The sequence below is a fragment of the Sceloporus occidentalis genome, unplaced genomic scaffold, assembly GCF_023333645.1.
Source record: "Sceloporus occidentalis isolate IW3139 unplaced genomic scaffold, rSceOcc1.0.p SCAF_3, whole genome shotgun sequence".
Classification (NCBI taxonomy): domain Eukaryota; kingdom Metazoa; phylum Chordata; class Lepidosauria; order Squamata; family Phrynosomatidae; genus Sceloporus; species Sceloporus occidentalis.
This window is the reverse complement of record NW_028316983.1, coordinates 1,649,060-1,677,020: the sequence shown is the minus strand read 5'-3', so window position 1 is coordinate 1,677,020 and position 27,961 is coordinate 1,649,060. Positions and strand designations below refer to the sequence as shown.

Sequence of the window (27,961 nt, the reverse complement as noted above, 5' to 3'; positions counted from 1 at the left end):
AAACCAGGATGGATGACAAAGGAACTTCCAACGGAGCTGAGTTTGAAACGGAAGATGTATAAGAAATGGAAAAAAGGGGAAATCACCAAAGAGGAATTCAAAGAAATAGCAGGCATTTGTAGGGTAAAGTCAGGAAAGCTAAAGCGCAGAATGAACTCAGGCTTACTAGAGAGGTTAAGAACAACAAAAAGGGCTTTTTTTGGGTATGTCCACAGCAAAAGGAAGAAGAAGGAAACGGTAGGGCCACTGCGTGGAGAAGATGGCAAAATGCTAAGAGAAGACAGAGAAAAGGCAGAGTTACTCAACACCTTCTTTGCCTCAGTCTTCTCAGAAGATGAAAAGGATGCTCAACCTGAGGATAATGGAGCAGAGGACAGAATAGGGGAATTTCAGCACAGAATAAGTAAAGAGAAAGTAGAGGAATACCTTGTTAATCTAAATAAATTCAGGGCCTGTTACAGACTGCCAAAATAAAGCTGCTTTGGCTCTCTTTGGAGGTATGCTGTTTAAATGATGCATGCATCCGAAGAATCCGGAAGCTGCACCAAAGCTGCACTCCAGTGCTTAGGAATGGAGTGTGGCTTTGGCGCGACCTCCGGACTCTTAGGACCCATGCATCATTTAAATAGCATACCTCCAAAGAGACCCGAAGCAGCTTTATTTTGGCAGTCTGTAACAGGCCTAGGTCTCCAGGACCAGATGAACTACATCCAAGGGTATTAAAAGAACTGGCAAATGTAATATCGGAGCCATTGGCAATAATCTTTGAGAACTCCTGGAGAAGAGGAGAAGTCCCAGCAGACTGGAGGAGGGCAAACATTGTCCCCATCTTCAAAAAGGGGAAGAAAGAGGATCCCAACAATCATCGTCCAGTTAGTCTGACATCAATCCCAGGAAAGATTCTGGAGCAGATCATTAAAAAGAGAGTCTGTGAACATCTAGAAGGCAATGCCATAATCACAAAAAGTCAACATGGGTTTCAGAGAAAGAAGTCATGCCAGACAAATCTGATCTCTTTCTTTGATAAAATTACCAGCTTATTAGATGAAGGAAATGCTGTGGATATAGTATATCTTGATCTCAAAAAGGCATTTGACAAGGTTCCCCATGACAGTCTTGCAAACAAGCTTGTAAAATGTGGGCTAGACAAAGTAACTATTACATGGATTTGTAATTGGTTGACTGGCCGAAGCCAAAGGGTGCTCAACAATGGCTCTTTTTCAGCCTGGAGAGAAGTGACCAGTGGGGTGTCCAGTGGGGCTCTGTCCTGGGCCCAGGGCTATTCAACATCTTTATCAACGACCTGGATGACAAAATTGGGAGCATACTTATCAAATTTGCAGATGACACCAAATTAGGAGGAGTAACTAATACTCCAGAGGACAGGATCAAAATTCAAAATGACCTGAATAGACTAGCTGGGCCAAAGCTAACAAAATGAAAGGTGGAAAAATGAAATGCACAGATACAGGATTATGTGTGACACCTGGCTGAACGAGAGACTTATACGTGTAAAAGGGATCTAGGAGTCCAAGTAGACCATAAGATGAACATGAGTGAACAGTGCGATGCGGCAGCTAACAAGGCCAATGCAATTTTGCAGTTTAAAAAGGATGTGGAGAAACTGGAGCCATGTGTCCAAAGGAGGGCGACTAAAATGGTGAAGGGTCTGGAAACCATGGCCTATGAGGAATGATTTAGGGAGCTGGGGATGTTTAGCCTGGAGAAGGTTAAGGGGTGATATGATAGCCCTGTTTAAATATTTGAAGGGATGTCATATTGAGGAGGGAGCAAGCTTGTTTTCTGCTGCTCCAGAGAACAGGACCCAACGGAGCACTTCCTGACAGTAAGGGCTGTTCAACAGTGGAACACACTCCTTCCTCGGAGTGTAGTGGAGTCTCCTTCCTTGGAGGTCTTTAAACAGAGGCTGGATGGCCATCTGTCAGGGATGCTTTGATTGAGAGTTCCTGCATGGCAGAAGGGGGTTGGACTGGATGGCCCTTGCGGTCTCTTCCAACTTTATGTTTCTATGATTCTAAGATTCTGGGAAACAACAGGAGGAACTCTGTGGGGGCACTCATGCTCCTCCATCCAGTGGCCCAAGAGCCCTAAGCCTTTCTTCCCACAGTCTTTGAGTCTCAAGTTCCTACTGTTGCTCCTCTCACTCTGCAGAGATCCATCTTCCCCACATCCCACTCCATTCCAGCATTCTGGTTCTGGAGCTCTCTGGGGCAGACAAGACGGCAGGGGATTACTCACCGATAACTGCTGAAGCAGCACATCAATTCCATCCAGTTCACCAAGCAATTCCCGGTTGTCTACAGGAAGAGGGAGAAGTGAGAAAGAGTCAGGGGAAAAAATGAAGCCAACTGTCAGTTTTTACAGCCATCTAACAGGGATATATCAGCAAACAAAATCAATACGGCTTGACAGGAGTGCAATAGATGCTGAAAGAACTGAGAGAGAGAGAATGAGAAAAAGAACATGCACACATGCAAAACGCAAGGGGAAGCCCCAGTCAAAAGAGAGGCAGAGCTGGATAGCTGGAGGCGCAAGACAGAGAGGGCAAAAGCTGTCATGCTCTTGAATTCGCTGCCAAGCCAGTGCCCACAGGATATCAATGGCAGGGTGTGTGGAATAGCAGCTCACCATCCTTGTTCTGGAGGAGAATGGCCAACACCTCGCTGCAGTAGAGTTTATTGGCGTCAAAGGGCATCTTTGCCTGTTGGAGGAACAAGAGCAGAGAATTCAAAGACAAAGCCATCTTAGTCTGGAAAATCAGAATGCAAAACGATCTTGCAGCACCTTTATTAGTCTCAAAGCTGCTACAAGATGCCTTGCAAGAGCAGAGAAGGCAGTCAGAGGCAGGGACCACCCACTGATGCCATCGGGGAGTTTTTTGGGGGGAAGGAAGAGATGACAGCTATTGCAGGCCAGATTTCCAGAAAAGCTGCAAGGAGTGTTGCTAAGCTCCAACATTCGCCTTCTACATGAGATGTAGGTAATCAAGAAGGAAACTGAGGCAGAGAACCTCTTTGACAGCAACAGAGCCTTAAAAGTTCCACCAGCATATTTACCATATATACTCGACTATAGGTCAACCTCATGTATATGTCAAGGGCAGGTATTGGGGCAGACCCCCCCAGGGATGACTAGCCCACCAGTTCCAGGAGGAAAGCGCCTGCCAAGGGAGACGATTCAGCCGCTGATGGTCCAACAAACAAGTTGAGTTCCATATGCACTTATCCTCCACCCTGGAATCTAAAAGAAACATGCCCACCCTTCCCATCTGCATTTCATCAAACCCAAGAGAATCCTGGAGGGAAAAATGAGAACAGTGCCCCAAAGTGCCAGGAATTTTGCAAACAGTTTGAAATGGGGAAACTGCTTTGCCACGTATGTCTTGCCCAAGTCGCTAAGTCTCTGAATCGGCAGGAAGAATTACAAAGCAGAGAACAGTTTTGCACTCAAGAGAGACCTGCCTAGAATGAAATTAGACAAATAGCTTTTCTTTTCTTTTTAAAGCAAAAAACACGGTTACATTATTACTTGCAATGAGAAATCACAGGTTGGTTTTGCTAACCAGCCACAGGATCACTGAGAAACATCTGTGGATTTCCACAGGTGACAATGTATTCTTGACAGGAGTACCCAAAGGCAAAGAGGTCAGGTAGAAGGATAACTAGGCCCTGCTCCATAACACCAAGGCCTTGCAGGTTACTTGTTCAGCCAGCACTTTATCCAAAAGGAGAGAGTAGCAAATGAAATCTTGATTTGCAATTCAAATTCATACTTCTCCCCGATGCTGTCGCCTGCGATCCCACCTACACTTCCAGACATCAGGAGAAGTAACAGGATGCGATCACAAACATGCTCAGTGCTGAGAAAAAAGGTCAGCAGGGAAAAGAAGAGACCGGCTGGGCAAGGAGAAAGCCTGGCACAACAAACAGTGATGGAAGGAGCTGAGATGTGTGATATTGTCAGCAAAACAAATCAGCAGAAACGGTAGGCTTTTCCTAATTATCTAGAGGGATGTACTGAGAGAGGAAGAAGGTCCTAAACCCACCTTCCCCATTCTGCCATGCAGGAACTTACAATCAAAGCATCCTTGACAAATGGCCATCCAACCTCTGTTTAAAAACCTCCAAAGAAGGAGACTCCATTGCACTCCGAGGGAGTTTGTTCCACTGTCGAACAGCCCTTACTGTCAAGACGTTCCTCCTAATGTTGAGGCTGAATCTCTTTTCCTGTAGCTTGCATCCACTGCTCCATGTTTTAATCTCTGGAGCAGCAGAAAACAAGTTTGCTTCCTCCTCAATATGACATTGCTTCAAATATTTAAACAGGGCTATCATATCACCTCTTAACCGTCTCTTTTCCAGACTAAACATACCCAGCTCCTCCATTTTAGTCGCCCTCCTTTGGACACATGGCTCCAGTTTCTCAGCATCCTTTGTGAATTGTTTTGCCCAGAACTGGACCCAAGATTATTCCAGGTGAAGCCTGACCAAAGCAGGATAGAGTGGCACTATTACTTCCCTTGATCTTATGTATTGTTTATATGTATTATGCTATTATTTCTTAGATTGTACGCCATGGGCAGGTTTACTTTATCTATTTTCTTGTTTGTATGTACAGCGCTGTGCAAATCTACAGTGCTATATAAAGCATAATAATAATGATCTAGACACTAAATTTCTATTGATGCAGCCTAGAATCACATTGGCCTTTTTAGCTGCCGCATCACACTGTTGACTCATGTTCAACTTGTGGTCTACTTAGATCCCTTTCACACATATAAGTCTCCTTAAGCCAGGTGTGTTAAATGAAATGCATTTCATTTTTTTTTTCTATCTAAGAGCAGTGCCATACATTTCCCCATATTGAATTTCATTTTGTTAGTTTTGCCCCACCTTTCTAATCTATTCAGGTCATTTTGAATTTTGATCCTGTCCTTTGGGGTATTAGCTATTCCCCAAAATTTGGTGTCATCTGCCAATTTGATAAGCATGGTGAATCCACCCAACAGCTACCTCCAGACAGAAGGAAGCCTGCGCTCACCTTTAACCTCTTGAGCAGCCACTGCATCAGGCCTTGCTGAGCGGCATCGGAGCACATCTCTGGACGGAACTCCGCCATGTTTTCAATGATTGCTGGAGGGGGAAGAGAAGAGATAGTCACTTCCAAATTGCCAGAATACATGAGGTTTATTGTTGTTGTTGTACTAACATATACCCCCTTTCTCCCAATATAGGGACTCAAGGCAGCACAGGGAGCCCTTCCTGTCATCTTGGTGCTCTCTCTTCTAAGTTCTTTGCTACTCTTTTTGAAATGCCAGACATTAATTAGGGCAGAACAGTTTTAAAATAAAAGGAGAGGGTTTCTTTGCCCCTTCCTTTCTCTTTGAAGTATCACTCAGATGCAGCACACGGCACTGCTTTGGTGTCATTCTCTACAAGGCAACTTGGAAAATGTGTTTCCATGCCTGAAGAAGGTTGTTTCTTTTAAAAACAAAACACACACACCACCTGCATCTAGGCAGCTACCTGTCCCTTTCAAAGGGACAACCAGGCCACATTTTCTGCATCCGGGAGCCTCTGAACACAGTACGGGACAAACACTTCTTACGCAGATATAAGAGATGAAAGTGGCAGCATCTCGCACTCCCTGCTGTGCATCTTGGCACCGAGGTATCAGAAGGCTGGAAAAGGTCTGAAGTCCCCAGGCATCAGTGTGCTTTTTGTCAAATCCAATCTGACAGATGCCTGGAGGGTTTTGCTACACATACTGTCATCCTTGGGCCTGTTTTTTCCAGGGATGCCTGCCGGGCCAGAGGAATATGGGCCCTTTCCCAAAGAGCACCAGGTGACAAGAGAGATTCAGGAGAAGCTGCTGGCCATTACGTTGTCTGAGAGCCAGTGTAATGGGCTGCTCCAAGGAAACAGACCTTCTTAGCAAATTACCACCCAATTCCAACCCCAAGCTTTGAAGAAAACATCAGTATGAAGGAAAGCAGGCTGCTGCAGGTACTGCCACTCATTAGTTCCACTCAGTAACTGGAGGCTGGAAATAGGTCACTACACTCCCAACCTCACTGTCGCTGCTGAACAAGGAGGAGGAAGGAGCGTCGCGCCAGCAGGGAACTCTCCAGGTGAGCAGAGTCAATGTTTTAAGGGCCGGGCAGCCACCTGGATGTCAGGATGCAGCCATCATGGGCAAACCCCTGCAAAAAGTTGTTGTATCGTGGATTCCGTCATGGTGAGTCCCTCTGTGTGACCATTCCCTCCGCCCCTGGATTTTCCAGGCAGGAAATTTGTCCCAATGCCCAAGGACAATTCCTGAGGACACCCAAGATTTACAAGGAGTTGTCCACTCATGGGTCAAGATTTCAAGATTTGCCGTTCATGAAAGCTTCGATTTCACATCTGCCTCTTTTCCTCATTTTAAAATTCCCATTTGCTCCTCCTAGCATTGAATTACAAAGGTATCTTATTATAACCTATTAAACAAGCCTTGTGATTCAAGTCGCTTCCTTTTCGGAAGTTATTCACACAAAGAAATTCCTCTTTTCTTGTCAGGAGTGTCATCTCCTCCCTTCCTACACATCTTCCTCTGAAAGATGGTGAGATCTAAAGCTTTCTTCATTTACCTGATCTATTCATTAGCCAGTCAGAATTCAGGCTCCCTATGTACATGCAGATTCAAGCCATTAGTAACATTTCCATTAATTGCAAGCTACCTGTCTTGTTTGGTTTTGGAGTCAATTTCAGTACTCAGAAAAGCAAAGGCAAACTGAAGCTAACCTCTACCAGGCTTAGCTTTGATCATTTTTGATATTTAAATATTTTGTTTGATAAACAAAGTCTAAAGCCTTAGGAAACTTGAATTGCCCAGCAAAACAAGCTGGCCCTACCTCCAGCCTCTGTGCATTTCTCCAAAGGCTTGAAAGTGATGCCTAGCAGGATAGAGCCTCTCAGCGACTAAGGAAAATTCACAGAAACCTGGAGATGGGGAAGCCACCCTCCATGCTTTCAACGCATGTGTGGAGCGGGATTTTACAAGATTATGGAACATGCCAGTAAGAATTGGCATGAGAATTTCAGGGTTTAAGGCAAGGGTGGCCAACTCTATTCTGCTTTGGTCAGGCCCCACCTGGAATATTGTGTCCAGTTCTGGGCACCACAATTTAAAAAGGATTTTGAGAAATTGGAGCGTGTCCAAAGGAGGGTGACTAAAATGGTGAAAGGTCTGGAAACCATGTCCTATGAGCAACAACTAAGGGAGCTGGGGATGTTTAGCCTGGAGAAAAGAAGATTAAGAGGTGAGATTAAGAGGAGCCCTGGTGGCGCAGTGGGTAAATGCCTGTACTGCAGCCATTCACAAGGTTGCGAGTTCAAGACCAGCAAAAGGGCCCAAGCTCGACTCAGGCTTGCATCCTTCCGAGGACGCTAAAATGAGTACCCAGACTGTTGGGGGCAAATTAGCTTACTTGCTAATTAGCTTACTTGCTGTTCACCGCTATGATCTTTGGAATAGCGGTATATAAATAAAACAAATTATTATTATTATTATTATTATTATTATTATTATTATTATCATATAATAGCCCCATTTAAATATTTGAAGGGATGTCATGTTGAGGAGGGAGCAAGTTTGTTTTCTGCTGCTCCAGAGAACAGGACCCGGAACAATGGATGCAAGCTCCAGGAGAAGAGATTCCACCTCAACATTAGGAGGAACATCCTGACAGTAAGGACTGTTCGACAGTGGAACACACTCCTTCCTTGGAGATTGTGGTGGACTCTCCCTCTTTGGCACTCTTTAAACAAAGGCTGGATGGCCATCTGTCGGGGATGCTTTGATTGAGAGTTCCTGCACGGCAGAAGGGGATTGGACTGGATGGCCCTTGCGGTCTCTTCCAACTCTATGATTCTATGATTCTATCTACCAAGGGTCCAGGGGCTTAACTGCCCTTTCAAGGGACCTTGGAAAGCCACCTGTCTTGTAAAAAGTTGTTCTGACCTTTTTGGTCTCAGAATACCCCCAGCAGATGTAGGGTACCATTTCTTTGGCCTTCTGTGAGCTCTTTTAGAACCAGAAACAGTCTTTTCCCCAAGAGAAAATGACCCCATGATGGCCTTCAGGTCACCTTTTCTTGGAAAAAAAGGCTTCTCTTGGGGCCAGAACATGCCAAAATTGCACCCCATGCCCCATCGGATGTGTTTGAGACATTTCTTCAGCCATCCCAGACGGTCGAATGAGACTCAACAGCTGCATATGCTGTCTAAACAAGCATAGAAGACCAGTCTCTTCTGGAAGGCTTACTTAAATGATTTTTAAACAGTGAATGTTAAATGATGAATTTTAATTTGGATTGTTTTAATATGCACACATCTTATTTGTCCTTTAAAATTGATGTGTGTTTTAACCAATGTGCTTAAACCGATGTTGTTTGTTAATTGTTGTTGTCCCCCACCTCAATCTTCGATTAAGGAGACTTCTACATGTCAAAGGGATCTAGGAGTCCAAGAAGTCCACAAGTTGAACAGTACGATGCAGCAGCTAACAAGGCCAATGTGATTTTAGGTTGCATCAATAGAAGTATAGTCTTTAGATCAAGGGGAGTAATAGTGCCACTCTATTCTGCTTTGGTCAGGCCTCACCTGGAATAATCCTGTGTCCAGTTCTGGGCAACACAATCCAAAAAGGATGTTGAGAAACTGAAGTGTGTCCAAAGGAAGGCAACTAAAAAAGTGAAGGGTCTGGAAATCATAAAGCCCTATGAGGAATGACTTAGGGAGCTGGGGATGTTTAGCCTGGAGAAGAGATGGTTAAGAGGTGATATGAGAGCCCTCTTTAAATATTTGAAGGGATGTCATGTTGAGGAGGGAGCAAGCTTGTTTTCTGCTGCTCCAGAAAACAGGACCTGTAAAAATGGAAGGAAGCTACAGGAAAAGACATTCTACCTAACCTTAGGAGAAACTTCCTCACTGTAAGAACTATTCTACAGTGGGAAACACTCTCTTGGAGATTTTGGTGGAGTCTTCTTTCTTGGAGGTCTTTAAGCAGAGGCTGGATGGCCATCTGTTGGGTATGCTTTGATTGAGAGTTCCTGCGTGACAGAATGGATCAGGGCCCTTGGGGTCTCTGATGCTTATCACATGACATTTCTAGGTTTTCTATAGTTTAACTCTCATTTAAATCCTGTTTGCCCCCTAGTGTGATAAAGCAGTATGATTCTATGATCCATGGGGACCATTGGGTAAGAAACATATATTGTTGTTGTTATTATTATTATTATTATTATTAGTAACAAAATGAGCCCTGGTCCATGGGATGTACTTTGCCCACTCCAGTCTATGGCGTGCCCACCTTCCTCCGCACACCTCCATGTGCCCCTCTCACCCAGCTCCCTCAGAGAGCCATAGTCCCTCAATGTTGGCTTACCCAAAGTGTTGTGGACACCGTCAGCCTCTTCCTTGATGCTTTCATCCAGACGTTCCAGGTTTTGTACTAGCAAAGCCACCACCTGACCATCAACCTGGACCATGGGAGAAAAGAGAGAGAAATTTAGGATGGTGGAAGGGGAAGGGTTTGGGTTAGAGAGGGATGCAAGGCAAGCACAGCAGACAGGAGTTGGCAGAATGTCAGAAATCAAACGCTTCCAGGGTGGGGAAAAACAGAAAGCAAGAAGCGCTCCAGCAAGAAATGTTTTGATCAGGGAACAATCTTCCTGTCAAGCTTTTCCCCTGCAAACTCCACCGCTATGTTTTCCCCCCCTTAATTAATTGGACAATTTTTCTGAGTCAGACACAACAGGGGAAAAAAGGAAAACATCTGAAGAATGTGAACCTTGTCATAAGTCTGCTATCCCCCAAATCAGGGCCTGATTGTCTCATAATCTCCCTGCCTTCCAAAGTGCCAAGCAAAACTCCCCAGCTGGGCATCAGCTGCTTGTCAGCCTCAAAAGGCCGTTTGTGCAGGATTTCCCCATCACTTCCATCTCTCTGCCAAGCGGCCGAATGAGAAGAGGAAAAAGCAAAATGCAAGGGCCTGGCAATCTCTCCAGAAGGAGCCTCCTCTTTCCAAAAATGGGGAGAAGAAAAAGCCTACACCAAGATATAATGGCCTCACTTCCATTATGTAGCCCTAGGACAGAGGGCTATTTTCCCCGGACAGTCCCTCCAGCTTGCATCTTTCCATAGGAAGCCCAGTATCTCCAAATGTCTCCATTTCTCTCTACACTCACTCTCAAAATGGCGACAGGAAGAGGTGTTGTGCCATTTCCTTTTGAGAGGGACTGCAGAGTTTGAAAAAAAGAGGTATTCACAGGTAGTATAATAAATAATGAATAGGAGGGAATTGATGGAATGTATTTTAAAATATATGTTGCATTTTAGATGAATTTTTTGCCATTATTGTAATTAAAAAGATTGTATGTACAGCACTGTGTAAATTTACAGCGCTTTATAAATTAAGGTTAATAATAATAATAATAATAAGTCATCTCGATCCTGTGGGAGAGGTGGCATATAAATAAATTATTGTTATTATTATTATTATTATTATTAAATTTATTTCTACCCGGCCTTTCCAACAAGAACGAGGCAGCTTACATCAGTAAAATCCATACAACAGAATAAAATCCTACAACCCCCCTCCCACCTTAACCCCATATTAACAATAAGCACAACATACCAATAACTATAACAAAATATAATTAAAACCATTAAAAGGATTGCTAAAGCAAAAACAGGACAGTCAAGGACAGTCATATAGTTAATAGGATAATAATAATAATAATAATAATAATAATAATAAGCTGTTTACAGCCCACTTTTCCTTAATAGATCAAAGCGGGTTACACAGAAGTACAGCGATGTACGATTTTACAAACAGTATCATATAAAAACCCGAACAATACAATAATACAATAAAAAACAAGATAAAAAGCTTACAGATTAAAATCACAACAATAGCTAGCCTAAAGTGCAGGTGCAACGATGCAACGGGGAGAGAGCAGGTATTACATTGTCTGGGGCAAAGCCTGTTGGAAGAGGAAGGTTTTTAACCTCTTCCTAAATAAGTCAAGGGAGGTAACCGAGCAGAGCTCACCGGGAAGAGAGTTCCAGAGCTGCAGGGCCGAGCTGGAAAATGCCCTTTGTGCAGTCGCAGAATATCTCGAGTCAGGAACCCTCAACAGTTGCTTCCTGGTCGACCTGAGAGTGCAGGGCGGATTATATGGGGAGAGGTGGTCCTCCAAGTACCCTGGGCCCAAGCCATTTAGGGCTTTATAGGTAATAACCAACACCTTGTATTGCGCCCGGAAGCGAATGGGCAGCCAATGTAAATCTTGTAGAACAGGTGTTATATGACTGGTCCTGGGGCATCCAGTGACCAGTCTGGCTGCCATGTTCTGCACTAATTGAAGCTTCCGGGTTTGGTACAAGGGTTGCCCCATGTAGAGCGCATTACAGAAATCCAACCGAGAGGTTACCAGAGCATGTACCACCGTATCAAGGTCCCCCCGGCCCAGGAAGGGTCGCAGCTGGCGTATCAGCCGAAGCTGATAACAAGTGCTCCTGACTGTCGCATCCACCTGAGATGTAAGGTGGAGCGACGAGTCCAGAAGCACCCCCAGACTGCGAACAGAGTCCTTCAGGGGGAGTGTGACCCCATTCAGGACAAGTGGACAAATCTCCTTCCCTGGGCCAGGAGAACCTATCACGAGTATCAATGGGGGGATTGAGTCAATTATTCTGGGAAGGCCTGTCGGAAGAGTATGGCTTCCTGTAGGGCTGGGATGGAGGCATTTTTGCATGTTTTCATGCAGTTGGGAGGTGGGTTTTCTGCATGATTTTGGAACAAAATTGCCCAAACCTCATAGTGAATGATTTAAAAAAATCCAGGTAGTAAAGCTGAAGGCAATGCTGTCTGATTAAGATGGCCTCTTTCTTTTTATTAGTTTACTTCAACAACAATAAAAAGATGATAAACATAAATATACTGCCATATGGTACAAATGATATTGCAATCGATTTTCTAGTCTTAACATAGTTTTCTTTCCTCTGTTGCGGGAGAACAATCCTGAACCTGTAATATCCAAAACGTGAAGCATCAAAGATCCTGGAACAAATCTTTGCAAAACATATAGTGGATCCCCGGAGGTGGTTTCAGCACAGCAGACGCACTGTTTAGAGAATCAAGGAATGGCCCCAATACCACAAGAAACACGTCTTAGTTTCCACTCTGAGAATTTCACTTCCTCTTTGCAGGTAAGTGTGTGTGAACATGGACATGACTTAAGTCCAATCAGACTGTAGAAATTCAGCAAACAGTGTTGTTTCCTAAACTGCTTTTTAACATTTTAGTTGTGTTGCTGTGGGCCTCCAAGTCATTTCCAACTTATAGTGACCTTCTTCATCCTGGAGAGAAGTGACCACTGGGGTGTCCAGTGGGGTGTCCTGTCCTGGGCCCAGTGCTATTCAACATCTTTATCAATGACTTGGATAAAAGAACAGAGGACATGCTTAGAAAATTTGCTGATGACACCAAATTAGGAGTAGCTAATACCCCAGAGGGCAGGATCAAAATTCAAAAGATCTGAACAGACTAGAAAGCTGGGCTAAAGCTAACAAAATGATATTCAATATAGAGAAATGTAAGGTTGGGTGGAAAAATGAAATGCATAGCTATAGGATGGGGGAACCTGGCTTAAGGAGACTTATACATGTGAAAGGGATCCAGGAGTCCTAGTAAAACACAAGATGAAATGAGTCAACAGTGTGATGTGGCAGCTAAAAACGGCAATGCTAAGTATAGTGTTGAGATCAAGAGAAAAAATAGTGCCACTCTATTCTGCTGTGGTCAGACCTCACCTGGAATATTGTGTCCAGTTCTAGGCATATCTCATCCATATGGTCACCATCAGTTGAGATCGACTCAAGGGCAGTTAACAACAACAACGACAAAACAGGTGAGAGCACAGGAGGGCAAATACCTGCAACACAGCGTGGCCCTGTGGTTCTTTTACCAAAGTGGGGGTTTTGTTGTTGTTAGCTGCCCTTGAGTTGATTCCGACCCATGGCAACCCTGTGGATGAGACATCTCCAAGAAACCCTATCCTCCACTGCAGTCTTGCCAAGATCCTGCAAGCCCCTGCCCATAATGCCCTGATCAAGTCTATCCATCTGGTCGATGCTCTTTCTCTCTTTCTTCTACCTTCTACCTTTCCTAGCAGTACAGTACTGTTTTTTCTAGGGATCCGTGCCTTCTCATGATGTGGCCAAAGTACGATAGTCTCAATTTGATCATCTTTGCTTCCAAGGAGAGCCCTGGTCTGATCTGTCCAAGAACCCATTTGTTTGTCTTCTTGGCTGTCCATGGGGTCATCCTAAGTCCTCTTCTCCAGTCCCACATTTCAAAGGAGTGGGTTTTCTTTCTGTCTGCTTCCTTCACTGTCCCGCATTCACATCTGTACATGGCAACTGGGAATTAGGTAGGCAAAAAATCCTCTCTCTCTCACCCTGGCAAGAGTAGATGGTTCCCTAAACATCCCACTCAAACCCAGTGCTCCTTTGCAATTTGATCCCAGAACACACAGGCACTGTGGGAACTAAACATCTTAGCAGGCTCTTTCGTGGCCTTGGCTCAGATGTGCAGAGCATAATTGTTTATTTGTCAAATAAAGGGGAGCCATTCAGGCGTCAGATGCTGCAGACAGCAAAACCCTCTCAAAACCGAGCTGTTGTCAATAGGCTGGAGGAACAGCACCGTGCACAAAGGGAGCTTTTGTCCAGGTTGATTGCTTCCCGGCGGGAGGGATCCAGGCAACATCCACCACACGGCGGTCTTCTCCCTCCTCTTCACCAACCCTTCCGTCACATTCATTCCACTGCCCTTGTAACGAAGAGCCCGTAATTAAAAGAGCGCAGAGGCCGGCCTGAAGGACTCATCCAGGGCAACTGTAATTAACCTTTGGAAGGTAAGATCACAACCGCCCAGCTGCAGAGAGGCAGCAGACGCTGAAGCCGCTACTCTCTTGCTCAATTTGACCTCTGCGCAGCCCCACAGTGGATGAAAGGCCACCAAAAAGTGTTTCATGGACATGACAGCCCTTCCTCTCCCAGCCATGCAATCTGAAATGGCAGCGGTGACAATGAGAAGACTGCCACTTGGTCAGAGACCAGAAACAGCTTGTCCGGCATCCCTTCCTCGCCAGGGACCACTTACCTAAAAGGGAGGGGACCTTCCCTGGCCCCCAGCATAAGAATTACAAATTTTAAGAATACAGATGATTCCCACAGAAGTAAAGAAAGGGCTTCCTTAGTATAGTTGGCTGTCTAGAGCAGTGGTCCACAAATTATGGTCCTCCAGATGTTCTGGACTTCAGCTCACAGAAATCCTGACTGTTGTTGGCCAAGGTGGCTGAGGCTTGTGGGAGTTGAACTCCAAAACACCCGGAGGACCAAAGTTTGGGAATCGCTGGTCTAGAGACTGAAGCCAGCTTTTAAGCAGCCCTAGGAATGAGGGACCTCCAAGTCACCCTGCTGTCAACAGCCCAGCTCAGGTCTTGCAAACCGAGGGCAACCATGGCTTGATGCAGTCCATCCATTTCTACTGGGTCTTCCTCTTTTCCAGCTGCCTTCTACTTTACCGAGCGTTATTGTCCTCTATGTCTTCTTATGTTCTGTCCAAAGTTTGACACCCTCATCTTTGCAAATAAATCACAGGGATGAAAGAGAGGAGGGGGAGGCAAGGTGGGGAAAACCCTTGAATAACAGAACTGTAGAGTTAGAAGGGACCCCATCTAGTGCAGGAATCCACAACGAAAATGAGAGGTGGATATCGCTCTCTTTAAAAGCTTCCATGGAAGGAAAGTCCACTCCTGTCAAACAGCACCTACCATTAGAAACTTCTTTTTTTTTAAAAAAAAACCACATATATAGTGTGCCTGCGCCATACGCAGGCTTGCCATATATGGACTTGCGGTCATGCAAACAGCGAGCCCTAATATAGTGAATGGAATGCGCGCCATGGCAGTGCACCCCATTCAAATGAATGGGGCTTAATCATTCGCGGAATTTGCCTTACGTGGGGGGTCTGGAACGGATCCCCACGTAAGGCAAGGGCCCGCTGTATATCATTATTATTCAACAAGCATATATAAAATATATAGCAGTGTCACAATATCATTACTTCATTTAAAAAGGGAAAAAATAAGACCATATTACTCAATCTCTTTATAGCTTATAACATTTTTTCTATAGTAAACCTGAAGGGTTTTTAATAAAGTTCTATATGGCAAATTTACTTCCTTCTTTTTATTGTTGACTATTTTAGCATAAACCCATAGACTCTCCATTATTTCCAAACCGAATTACTGAAGATGGTCCACATATATTATTATTTTTATTATTAACCTTTATTTATAAAGCGCTGTAAATTTACACAGCGCTGTACATACAATCTTTATAATTAGACAGTTCCCTGCCCTCAGGCTTACAATCTAAAAAGACATGATACAAAAGGAGAAGGGAGTGGTGGAGGGGAAGGGGATGAGGGCCAGCAGTTCCTCTCTACCTCCGAGGCCTGGACCAAGGCAGATGGACTGGAGGGAGGGCTTGGCTTCTTAATGGATGGGCAAACTTCTCCCAGGGAGGCCTGTTGGAGTTAGCCTGCCTCTCTAGTAGGATAATACATATAAATACATAGCAATACAGGAAATGATTCAATAAAACAGGCAACAAAGAACATCAAATAGCAAGTGACAATTATGCAATGCTGGGAAGGCTTCTCTGAACAGGATGGTTTTCAACTCCGTTTTGAAGCTGGTTAAAGAAGTGATGGCTCTTGTGTCTCGCGGGGGAAGAAGGTTCCAGGAGTGAGGGGCAGCAAGTGAAAAGGGGAGAATCCGGGATGGGGCAGAGGAAATCCTGGGCTGAGACAGCAGACCTTGACTACCAGAACGGAGGGAACAACGGAGTGGGAAGGAGAGGAGAAAGAAGGTCTGATAAGTAAGGAGGGGCCAGTCCATGGAGGGCTTTGAATGTCGACAGCAGGAGCTTATACTGAATGCAGAAAGGGAGGGTGAGCCAGTGAAGGGATGCCAAGACAGGAGAGATGTGGTCAGAGCGGTGGGTGGAAGTGATCATGCGTGCAGCTGAATGCTGGACAGATTAAAGGACGGAGGTGAGAGAGAGGAAGCCCAGCCAGGAGGACGTTACAGTAATCAAGTCGTGAAACCAGGATCTTGGCAGTGGAGACGAAGAGATATGGTTGGATATATCCGAACTATATATTCTCATTGGTGATTTAAAAGAGATCTCATTGACCATTTTCATTCTTTAGTAAATCAACTAAAGCTATTCTGCTTCCTTCTTACTGTCTGATCACTAAGTTATAAGGACCCTTAAATTATTTAATATATTGTTACAGCATTACCATATATATATATATATATATATATATAGTATATGAGCACTATATCGTTCAGACCTGTCCATTTCGTTTTCCAGAGGATTATTATAGGCTCCTGGTCTATTTCCAGATTCATTGTTAATTAAATGCATAAGTCTGCCCAGCTCTATCATGTCCACTAATTCTATAATTCAATCGTCGATAGATGGCAACTCTTTCTCCTTTCATTTTTTAGCATTAAAAATATGGGCAGCTGTAATCATACACAGCATCATCCTCCACTATTTACTTTCCTTGATTTTACTTAACAGGTGTATCATATTTAGAAGCTAAAGTTCAGCTCTCATTGGGAAATTTATTCCTATTAAGTGACTGATTACTGTATGTATTTTAGACCCAAAATTCCTAGCTTTTGGGTATCGCCACCACAAGTGTTTTTGTTGCATTTCCAACATCTGTTTACGACTATCTTGTGTATTATATTGTTTTTCAGGAGTTAAATACCATCTTCATTTCAGAAGCATCTTTATAGGTAATCTTTATAGGAGCCCTGGTGGTGCAGTGGTTAAATGCCTCTACTGCAGCCACTCACTCAAAACCATAAGGTTGCGAGTTCAAGACCAGCAAAAGGGCTCAACTCAGGCTTGCATCCTTCCGAGGAGGTTGCTAAAATGAGGACCCAGACTGTTGGGGGCAAATTAGCTTACAGTTGTAAACTTCTTAGACACTGTTTAGGCGGGATGAAGCGGTATATAAATGAAGCTTGTTTGTTTAATTTACTTTTACATCTCGATAGAGTGTCAACGTCTGCATTTTCCCCCATATGTTTCCCCATTGTTCTGAGGTTAGAGTATATCCAATGTTTTGGGGCCACTGAATCATGGACTCGCTCACCACTTCTTTTTCCAAATCTAATTGTAGAATGGCATCATATAACTTTGCAGTTTTGTGTCTGGATTTCCCTGTCAGAATTTTATCAATGTCTTTCTCTTCAAGCTCAAAATCTTCTAACCTCAAATCCATTTTTAATCTTTCGCACATTTCACACTTTCGCAGCAGAAAACATGCCCCCTCTATCCTCAATGTGATCAGAGTCCTTCAGGATACAGTCGACCCTCGGTATCCGTGGGGATCCGTTCTGGATGCACACACCCCTCAGATACCAAAATCTGCAAATGCTCAAGTCCCATTGACCCCAATGGTGGTGCGGTGGCCCTTCCTTCCTTCCTTCCTTCCTTCCTTCCTTCCTTCCTTCCTTCCTTCCTTCCTTCCTTCCACCTCCTTCCCTCCCTTCCAAGGGTGCTCAACAATGGCTCTTTTTCATCCTGGAGAGAAGTGACCAGTGGGGTGTCCAGTGGGGCTCTGTCCCGGGCCCAGTGCTATTCAACATCTTTATTAATGACTTGGAGGACAACATTGGGGGCATACTTATCAAATTTGCAGATGACACTAAATTAGGAGGAATAGCTAATACCTCAGAGGAGAGGATCAAGATTCAACATGACCTGAACAGATTAGAAAACTGGGCCAAAGCTAACAAAATGAAATTCAACACGGAGAAATGTAAGGTACTGCACTTAGGGCGGAAAAATAAAATGCACAGATATAGGATTATGAGGGACACCTGGCTGAAAGAAACTACGTGTGAAAGGGATCTTGGAGTCCAAGTAGACCATAGGTTGAATATGAGTCAACAGTGCGATGCGGCAGCTAACAAGGCCAATGCGATTTTGGGCTGCATCAATAGAAGTATAGTGTCTAGATCAAGGGAAGTAATAGTGCCACTCTATTCTGCTTTGGTCAGGCCCCACCTGGAATACTGTGTCCAGTTCTGGGCACCACAAGTCAAAAAGTTTGTTGAGAAACTGGAGCGTGTCCAAAGGAAGGCGACTAAAATGGTGAATGGTCTGGAAACCATGCCCTATGAGGAATGCCTTAGGGAGCAGGGGATGTTTAGCCTGGAGAAGAGAAGGTTAAGAGGTGATATGATAGCCCTGTTTAAATATTTGAAGGGATGTCATGTTGAGGAGGGAGCAAGCTTGTTTTCTGCTGCTCCAGAGACTAGAACACAGAACAATGGATGCAAGCTCCAGGAAAACAGATTCCACCTTGACATTAGGAGGAACTTCCTGACAGTGAGGGCTGTTCGACAGTGGAACAAGCTCCCTCGAAGTGTAGTGGAGTCTCCTTCCTTAGAGGTCTTCAAACAGAGGCTGGATGGCCATCTGTCGGGAATGCTTTGATTGAGAGTTCCTGCATGGCAGAATGGGGTTGGACTGGATGGCCCTTGGGGTCTCTTCCAATTCTACGATTCTATGATTCTTCTCTGGAGCCCCATCAGCTGGAGGGTGCTGGAGCTGGAGCTTGGGATGTTGGGCTTGAGGGCGAGGGCTCCAAGACCCAAGCCTCAGTTCCTGTGCTGCCTCCCTCTGGCTGATGGAGCTCCAGCCTCTGCCCTCAAAAGCCAAGTCAGAGGCTAAAGCCTTGGAGGGAGGGAGGGAGGGAGGGAGGGAGGGAGGGAGGGAGGGAGGGAAGGAAGGAAGGAAGGAAGGAAGGAAGGAAGGAAGGAAGGGACTTCAGTCCCATTGTTCCCATGCATGCACCACCACTGAGGACAATGTGGGCTTGGTGTCCCCTTATGCTCAAATCCCTGGAGGGCACGTCCTCAGATACGGAGCTCCCACTGTATTTGAACATGGTCCTACCATTATTGCCTCTCAATTTTCTCTACTCCATGTCAAGCATACTCAGTTCCCTAGCCCACTACTCATAGGGCTTGGTTTCCAAATCATTTTTACTCTCTGGGTGGCCCTCCCCGAGGGACATTCCCAGGTGTCTGCACCTTGGTTGAACTGGGATGCCCAAAATGGGACACAATACTGGAGACTAGCCCTTAGGGGCAGGGAGGCTTTTCCTCTTGAGAAAGAGACATGGACATATACACACGTTCCAGGGATCTTAATGTACCCATTCTGTGTCTAGCTATGAGGATGTAGCCAGATAATCCTTAGATCCTGCCTGCTCTGTAGCAAAGAATGGCTATATAGGGAAGTGTTGGGGGCTTCACAGGAAGTTGAATGGGGAGGGGGAGCCACAGTCTGCTACTCCAGGGTGCCTTTTCCTGGAGAGGAAAGAGAGGGGGCCATTATCCTGATTGCCCAGAGCTGATCTGTATGTCTGCAGTTGCCATGGTTGATCCCTAATTGTTCTTATGGGTTTCAGAAAAGGCTGCTCAGAGAGGAAGATGAGAAAAGAGTGATTGTAGACTCTGCCTGCCCGCAAAGGTAGAAAGTGATTGAGATTGCTGCAGTCGGTGGCAGTGGGTCACAAGCCCACTGGATGCCAAGGACGGTCATTTTCAGAGTTTCTTAGGCAAGCAATATCAGAAGTGGTTTTCATTGATGCCACGTGAATTGCAAGGAGGGGGTCCAGTTCCATGCCTTTTTGTCTTCCATACATAACAAACCTTTGTACACCTTCTCATTAGAGCTTGCAAATGTTCCTTTTTGGGGGACTATAATGCCTAGATTAGACTCTCCCAACACATGCTGGGAGCTGTAGTCCAAAAAGGTAGCTTAGAAATTGTAAGCTTTGCCTCCTACATCCCTTTCTGCCTTGCTTCTCCTTCACACATCAAGCAAAGATACAATTGTGCATGGCCATGCTGAAAAGGACTGGCTTAAAGTTATCAGTCAGTACAGGGAGGACAATCTTTGGGCTCTCTAGATGTTGCTGGACTGCAGCTTCCAGCGTTTCTCACCATAGGCTGCTATGTTTAGGACTGATGGGAGATGCAGTCCAAAGACATGTGTTAGAAATATATTAGAAATAGACTAGAAATGCCTGCTGAAGAGGCAGCCCTTGTCCAGGCAGACTGGTGGGCAGCGGGCCACTTGTTGGATAAGCCGTGGGACATTCCCAGAGCATCGGTCCTTTTTAGGGAAAGATGGAGATTGGGTCTGTGAAGAGCTTTGCAGAGAAATGTGCTGAATCACTAGCATGATCCACTGAAGCTGACATCCAAAAAACACAAATGAAACAGGCAGTGTTTGAACTATGTATTTGGAAAAGGTCATTTGTTGCATCTAAATAAACATTCTAAACATGTTGATAGAATTCAAAGATATAGCAGTGTTAGTCGGTAGAATCAGTACGTACAACTGCTCCTCCATTTGCACAGACTTCACATCCACGACCCTCACTTACTCGTGAGGAGCAAATGGAGTGGATTAAAATGGACAACCCCCCCCCCCTTCAAGCCTATGGGGCTTGAATATGTACGAGTGCAAGAACGGGTCCCCACAAAAACGGAAGGCTGACTGCAGAGAGATCTTGTAGCACCTTGGAGACTAACTGCAAGAAAGAAGTTGGCAGCATTAGCCTTCCCAGACTAAAGTCTACATACATTCAAATCTACATCTGAGGATGCAGACCAGTCTATGAAAGCTCCTGCTGCCAACTTCCTTCTTTCAGTTAGTCTCAAAGGTGCTACAAGATCTCTCTACATTCTAAGCATATATTTGGGTTTCATAATTGATAAGTAGAGGAGCCCCCAGGCTTCCCCATCTTTAAGAGAGAGAAAGGGGGAAGGAGAGAAGGACTGAGGAATGCATCTCCCTGTGACCACAGACACCCAGGAGGCCACAAGGGCAGCTGTTTTTACTGTTGTGTACCTTCAAGTCATTTCTGACTTATGGCAACCGTAATGGGAGCCTTTCATGGGGGTTTTCTTTGCAGGTTATTTCAGAGGAGGTTTGCCACTGCCAACCTCTGAAGCTGAAAGAGTGTGACTTTCCCAAGGTCCTCCAGTAGGTCTCCATGGCCAAAACAGAATGTGAACCCTCCTAGTCCAATGCCCAAGCCACTATGCCACGCTGGCCCTAACTGCTCTCTCTCAAGGACAGCAGTGACCTTCAGTGGCCCATGCATTATCATATAGGGTTGAATGAAGGGAAATCTTGAGAGACCATGTGAAATATGGTTAGTATAGGGATGGGCAAAGTGTGGCCCACACACTGGATTGCCATCCCTGGGAATAATATTTAGAGCCGTGAACATTCCTTTCGAGTCCCCCCGCCCACAATTTCCAGGTGATTTTTGCCGACATCCAGGACCAGCACCAGGAGTCCCCCAACACACCCCAAGGACTGCCGGCCTTCCATATTCATGGATTCTCCATCCAGAGCAAACCATCCAGAGTTTGAAAATATGCAACAACAACAACAAAATAATCCCAAAGCCAAACCTTAATTTTGCCATTTTATATATGGGTCACCATTTTACTATGTCATTGTATACAATGGGATGAGTATACATGGATTTTGGTATCCACAGGGAATCCTGGAACCAAACTCCAGCAGATACCAAGAGCCGAGCGCGACTCTTTTTTTTAACAATCCTTCTCAAAAGGATGACTACAAGTGAAACAAACTCACCATTTTGGGAAGGACTTAGTGGAAGATAAAGGAGGAGAACTTGGTGGAAGATAAATGAGAAAATTGAGGAGAATATAGGGGGGGTAATGTCAGAAGGTGGAGAGTTATACTGCCTAAATCCTCCCATTGCTCCGACAGTAAAAGGGACTGTGTGTTTGCATTCATATGTGTGGTTGTGTGTGTATTGGAGGGAGGGAATGCCTCATCTTCCAGGCCTACTCACCAGGGCATCTATGAGGACCTCAGCTCCTTCTTCGCTTTCATGGAGGGTGTCGATGTCAGTGAGCTCCTGCAGAAGATCCACCACCGCAATGGAGACATGTAGAGGCAGCTAAGGAAAGCAAGGCTAGAGGAGGACATTGTAGGTATTGTAGTAACAAGGCATGCTTCCATCTTCACTGCTACATATTTTTTAAAATGCTTTTATACTGTTTTAAATTACAGGTTGAGTCTCCCTTGTCTGAAATGCTTAGGACCAAGTGTTTGGGGTTTCTGAGTTTTTCGGATTTCAGACATATCTGCATATATGTAAATGAGGCATCATGGGAGATGGGACCCAATGCTAAACAGGAAGACATTTACATTTCGTACACGCTTAATATACACAACTGAAGGTAATTTTAAACACAATTTTTAAAAATAATTTTGTGCACAAATCAAAGTTTGCATAGACTGAACCATCAGAAAGCAAAGGTGTCAGCCACCGATGTAGACGGTTTTGGAATAGTTCAGATGTCAGAGTTCAGGATAAGGGAGACTCAACATATAATGGCGTTTTAATGTGATAACATTTTTAAAAATAAAAAATTAGACATTTCAAAAAGTACAAATGAAGTTTCCAGATGTGCCCTTTCCAGCTGTGCTTATGAGAAGACAGCAAGGAGGATGTTAGTCCCAGATTCTCATGAAGGCATCCACCGCAAAAACTTTGTCTCCCGTATTTCTACCAAATGCACCTGTGAAGGCAGTGGCAACACGAGAAGTTGTTAAGCACCCCTGCACATCTTGTGCTTTATTTTGGGGAGCCTCATAGTTTCATATCCCATACCTGGAGACAGCATGTTTTTGCAAGACTGATGACCTTTCAGGAACACTAAGTCAGGTTCCCAGGAGAAAAGGCATGTGGCACATCCAGGGAAACAAGACCATCGCATCTGTGTGAATTAAGTGCTTCTTCCTTCCTGCAAGTAATCTGTATTTCCTCTTGCAATCTGAGACAAAGGATTTTCTACCATCCAAAGGAATAAGCCAGCTTCTCTGCCTACCTGCTGTTGTGTCCCCAGCCAAACATCCCTGACCATCCATTTCAGGGATATCCCTCTCCAATCACTATTTTTGTTACACTAAAATTAAAGCCACCTTCCAGTCCGGAATCCCATTGTCGATTCCTGGGACAAGTCATTCAGCCTTTGTTAGGTGACCAGAAAGCCCATCACCTGGGCCTAGTTTTAAGGTATAAATATGGTTTCAAAACAGCCCAGTCTGCATACACAGATGCACTCTGTGTAAGTTCCGTGTCTCCCTCAGATCTCCCAGTCTAAGCAACTCCAACTTTCCACAGTCTTCTCTCTGGACACGTAATTATAACCCCACTGAAAACCCCCCAAAACTCTGCGATCTCGTTTCCATGCGTCCATTTTGGTTTGCTATGTATATATGCTGTGTCTGTTTGAATTGTCTCATGTGCGTGATTGCACTCTCCATTTTTCTTAATAAAACCTTCTTAATTCACCCAAGACATGGAGTCCTCGCCAGTTAGTACTGGTATATACTGGTGCACATACTCCAAACATTACTCAGGCCTCTTGCAAAAGCTAGTTTCCTTAACATTAGTCCTCCCCACACACCTGTTCTTTGGGTAACAAAGGGTCTCCTCAGACATGCAATCACACATACATACACAATAGAACTTCAAAAAAGACACACTGTAAAGAGTTAACCGAAATGGAAATACGAAAATAGGATAGCGGTCTCAGAACACAAGGAGACTCATATAGGGGAAACACATAACCTGGAGCTGAGCCATACAGGGCTTTATAGGTCATCGCCTGCACTTTGAATTGTGTCTAGAAATGGACCAGCAGCCAGTGAAGCTGTACACCTTTTGCATCCTTTTCTAGGACAGACCAAAGGCAGGCAGATCACTAGAGCAGTCCTTCTCCATCCTACGCTCTTCCCACTCAAATTAAGAAACAAGGGCACCATACTGATGTTCACTTTTTTAAGCGCTCTGGCAAAAAAGCACTCCAGCACCAGGGATGTAATTCATCACTATGGAAGCAACGAGTAATTTTAGCAATTTCCTTCCCACTGAGAAAAAGATTTTGAAAACTACACAGTTTAACAATTCAGTATTTATTCTGCACAAAATTCACATGTGGCTATTTTACATAGAAAGCAGAGAACATTAAATAAAATAATACAGGTATTTCCTATACTGCCACGCAAGTTGAAACTCCTTTGATATTCAAAATGCTTGGGACCTGAAGTGTTTGCGATTTGGGATTTTGTTGGATTACACCTGTATTTGCACATATGTACATCTTGGAGATGGGACACAAGTCTAAACTCAAAATTCACATATGTTTCATATACACCTTATACAACCAAGTTTGTGTACACTGGACTATCAGAAAGCAAAGGTGTCACTATCTCAACCGCTCGTGAAAAATGTTTCAGTTTGAATATTTTGGATTTCGGAATTTAACCTGTATAACATAATATACGTTATAAAACATGATCAGTTTCCTACACAGAAAATGCTGTTTTCAGTGCAAACCAACCACTTGCAAATTTTATGTAGACTGCCACAACTGCAACATTTTATACACAGGAAGCAGTATCCATTTCTGCATAGAAATATTATTTTCCACACTGAAAATGCTGTTTGCTGTGCAAAATAACCATCTTCAAATTGTATGCAGAGTAAGTCCCAAATTGTGAATATTCTCACCAGTCCAGGATTCTTCTCATCAGCATTTCTCGATACTCAAAAACACGTTTTTAGTGATGTACAAATATATATATATATATATATATATATATATATATATATATATAGTTTCCCACCCTTATCTGCCACCTAAGGCACTTCTGCAAAATGTACAGCTTCTGATGTCAGCTCATTCTCACTGCCTGGCTGTTAGCAATAATTGCAAAGGCGCTCTGGAGAGGTTGGCCAAAAACAGACTGCTACAGAAGGCTTTGATTCATGGATGCCATGGCGCCATTGCTAACTTGATATTGCAAGTGGCCTCTTCACAAGGCTCAACAGATTAATAAACATGGTTTGAACGCTGCAATCGGCCGCAAATACACACTCACTCAACATGCGCACAGGAGCACCCAATTTCCCCTCATTAGCTCAGCATTAAACCAATGGTTCCTTCCACCGCGGCACAAATCCAGCAGACGCCCTTTGCCACACTGTGGCTCATTAGACCTACTTGACTATTCTCCGAGACAAGATAATCAATTCTGACCTATTCTTACCACACCTCACCAAAGGCAGCCCACATTTTGCAGCGTCCTACATAGCAGCCCCCTGAGAGGACTTTTCATAGCTGGCAAAGCAGGCTCCCAGTCTTGCAGCATTTCCTTTGTCCTCTTGGAATGTAGAGCCTCATTTTAAAAGCTAAAAGATGTTTCCTTGACCTAGTGCCAATGACTTCTTTAGTTTTCCTTTATCACAATCTGCAATAGAATCACAGAGTTGGAAGAGATCCCAAAGGCCATCCAGTCTAACCCCATTCTGTCATGCAGGAACTCTCAATCAAAGCATACCTGACAGATAGCCATCCAGCCTCTGTTTAAAAACCTCCAAAGAAGGAGACTCCACCACTCTCCAAGGCAGTGCATTCCAGCATCAAACAGCTCCTACTGTCAGGACATTCATCCTAATGTTGAGGTGGAATCTCTTTTCCTGTAGTTTGAATCCTTCCGAGGTCACTAAAATGAGTACCCAGACTGTTGGGGGCAAATTAGCTTACTTGCTAATTAGCTTACTTGCTGTTCACCGCTATGATCCTTGGAATAGCGGTATATAAATAAAACAAATTATTATTATTATTATTATTATTATTATTATTAATCCACTGTTCCATGTCCTAGCCCAGTGATGGTGAACCTATGGCACACGTGCCAGAGGTGGCACTCAGAGCCCTCTCTGTGGGCACATGCACCATCGTCCCAACACAGAGTTTACTACAGTTTGTCACTAGAAATCCAGAGGGACTGGATAAATAAATAAGTGCAATAAATAAGTGGGTTTTGTGTTGTAGTTTGGGCACTCGGTCTCTAAAAGTTTCTCTATCACTGTCCTAGCCTCTGGAGCAGCAGAATAACAAGCTGTCTCCATCCTTAATATGACACCCTTCCACTGCTATCATGTCTCCTCTAAACCTATTCTACTCCAGGCTAAACATACCCAGCTTCCTAAGCTGCTCCTCGGAAGGCTTGGTGGTTTGCAGACCTTCCACCATTTTGGTCTTCCTTCTCTGGACATGCTCCAGCTTCTCCACCTCCTTTTTGAATTGTGGTGCCCAGAACTGGAGACAGGACTATTCCAGGTGAGGCCTGACCAAGGCAGAATAGAGTGGCACTGTTACTTCAACAAAGTGGACTGTGGAATCCTTGGCAAAGGGTCCTTGCTGTAAGACACAGGGAACATTCATCTTGAGAAAAAGAATCTCAGCAGCCTCTTGCATCTTCAGGGACTTTCCAAATTCTCAGCTTCTTCCTGTCCTGGGGATTATGTTCTGGTAGGCCGCTACACGTGGAAGCAAATGAATGCTAAGGGAGAAGGGACTGATGAATGGTGAAGACATGCAATGCCCTAAGCTCCTTGAAGGAACACTGCTCTCTCTATATATGCCTGCCTGAGGACTGCTGAGGAAATCCTATACTTCATCACACCGGTGGGAGCCCTACATTCAGAGATGATGAGGGAGAAGGCCTTCTTGCCTGTGGCCCCACAATCCTGTCTGTCTGTCAGTCTATCTATCTATCTATCTATCTACCAATCCATCCATATATCTACCTATCATGCCAGGAGTGGGACCCAAGGCTGTTTCAAAAGGAAAATCAATCAAAATTCACAAGTACAATTTTAAAAACAATGTAAATAAGCTACAATTAAAACAATATAAAATTACCTGGAGAAGAGAAGGTTAAGAGGTGATATGATAGCCCTGTTTAAATTTTTAGAATGGATGTCATATTGAGGAGGGAGCAAGCTTGTTTTCTGCTGCTCCAGAGAATAGGACCCGGAACAATGGATGCAAGCTGCAGGAAAAGAGATTCCACCTCAACATTAGGAGGACCTTCCTGAGAGTAAGGGCTGTTCAACAGTGGAATGCACTCCTTCCTCGGAGTGTAGTGGAGTCTCCTTCCTTGGAGGTCTTTAAGCAGAGGCTGGATGGCCATCTGCTGGGGATGCTTTGATTTGGATTTCCTGCATGGCAGAACGGGGTTGGAGTGGATGGCCCTTGCGGTCTCTTCCAACTCTATGATTCTATGACTTTAAAACAGACAAAAGTTAAATAAATGAATAAGCCACACACACCAATTTTTTTAAAAAAGCCTCCCTGGTGCAGTTACCTATTAAAAGCCTGCTTAAACAAAAAGGTATTTGCTTGCCAGGCAAAGGAAAGCAAGGAGGAGTCCAGCCTTGGCTCCTGTGGCAAGGAGCTCCAGAGGTCGGGAGCCGCCCCCAAGAAGGCTCTCTCATGGGTCCGGGAGAAGGACTCAGACAGGTTCGTATGGGGAATATTCCCCATTGCTGAATACTTTTTTCTCAAGAGACCTGACTGCCACGGACATTAGTTTCCTTTCCAGCACCGTTTTTTTTTTAATTAAAGTCTTTGGGGCCTAATTTACTCTACAAACCTATTTATATATGGTTTTAATCGCTTTAAATTTTTTTTAAGTTGCCTTGAAGTCTTTAAATTCTAAGATGTTTTTATCTTGTATCCACTGTTTTCTTGTTTTAAGCCGGGATTTATTTTAAATTGTTCCTAGTGCACTGCTTCCAAGCTGCCTCGCAATACACACACACACACACACACACACACACGTGCAAATAACAAACATCCCGCACAATCACGGGC

At 44.4% G+C, this 27,961-nt stretch overlaps 1 protein-coding gene across 1 annotated transcript in view; it reads right to left on the bottom strand.

The window, feature by feature from the left end:
• Nucleotides 1–27,961, bottom strand: part of CTNNBL1 (catenin beta like 1) — a 142,614-nt gene that overhangs the window by 63,902 nt on the left and 50,751 nt on the right. Inside the window, exons 5-9 of the mRNA XM_089513425.1 lie at nucleotides 22,078–22,175; nucleotides 9,448–9,541; nucleotides 5,062–5,153; nucleotides 2,650–2,722; nucleotides 2,260–2,318 (exon numbers count right to left, since the gene is read on the bottom strand). Of these exons, the coding sequence (XP_089369551.1) occupies nucleotides 2,260–2,318; nucleotides 2,650–2,722; nucleotides 5,062–5,153; nucleotides 9,448–9,541; nucleotides 22,078–22,175 (416 nt within the window). The remainder of the gene's footprint in view (nucleotides 1–2,259; nucleotides 2,319–2,649; nucleotides 2,723–5,061; nucleotides 5,154–9,447; nucleotides 9,542–22,077; nucleotides 22,176–27,961) is intronic.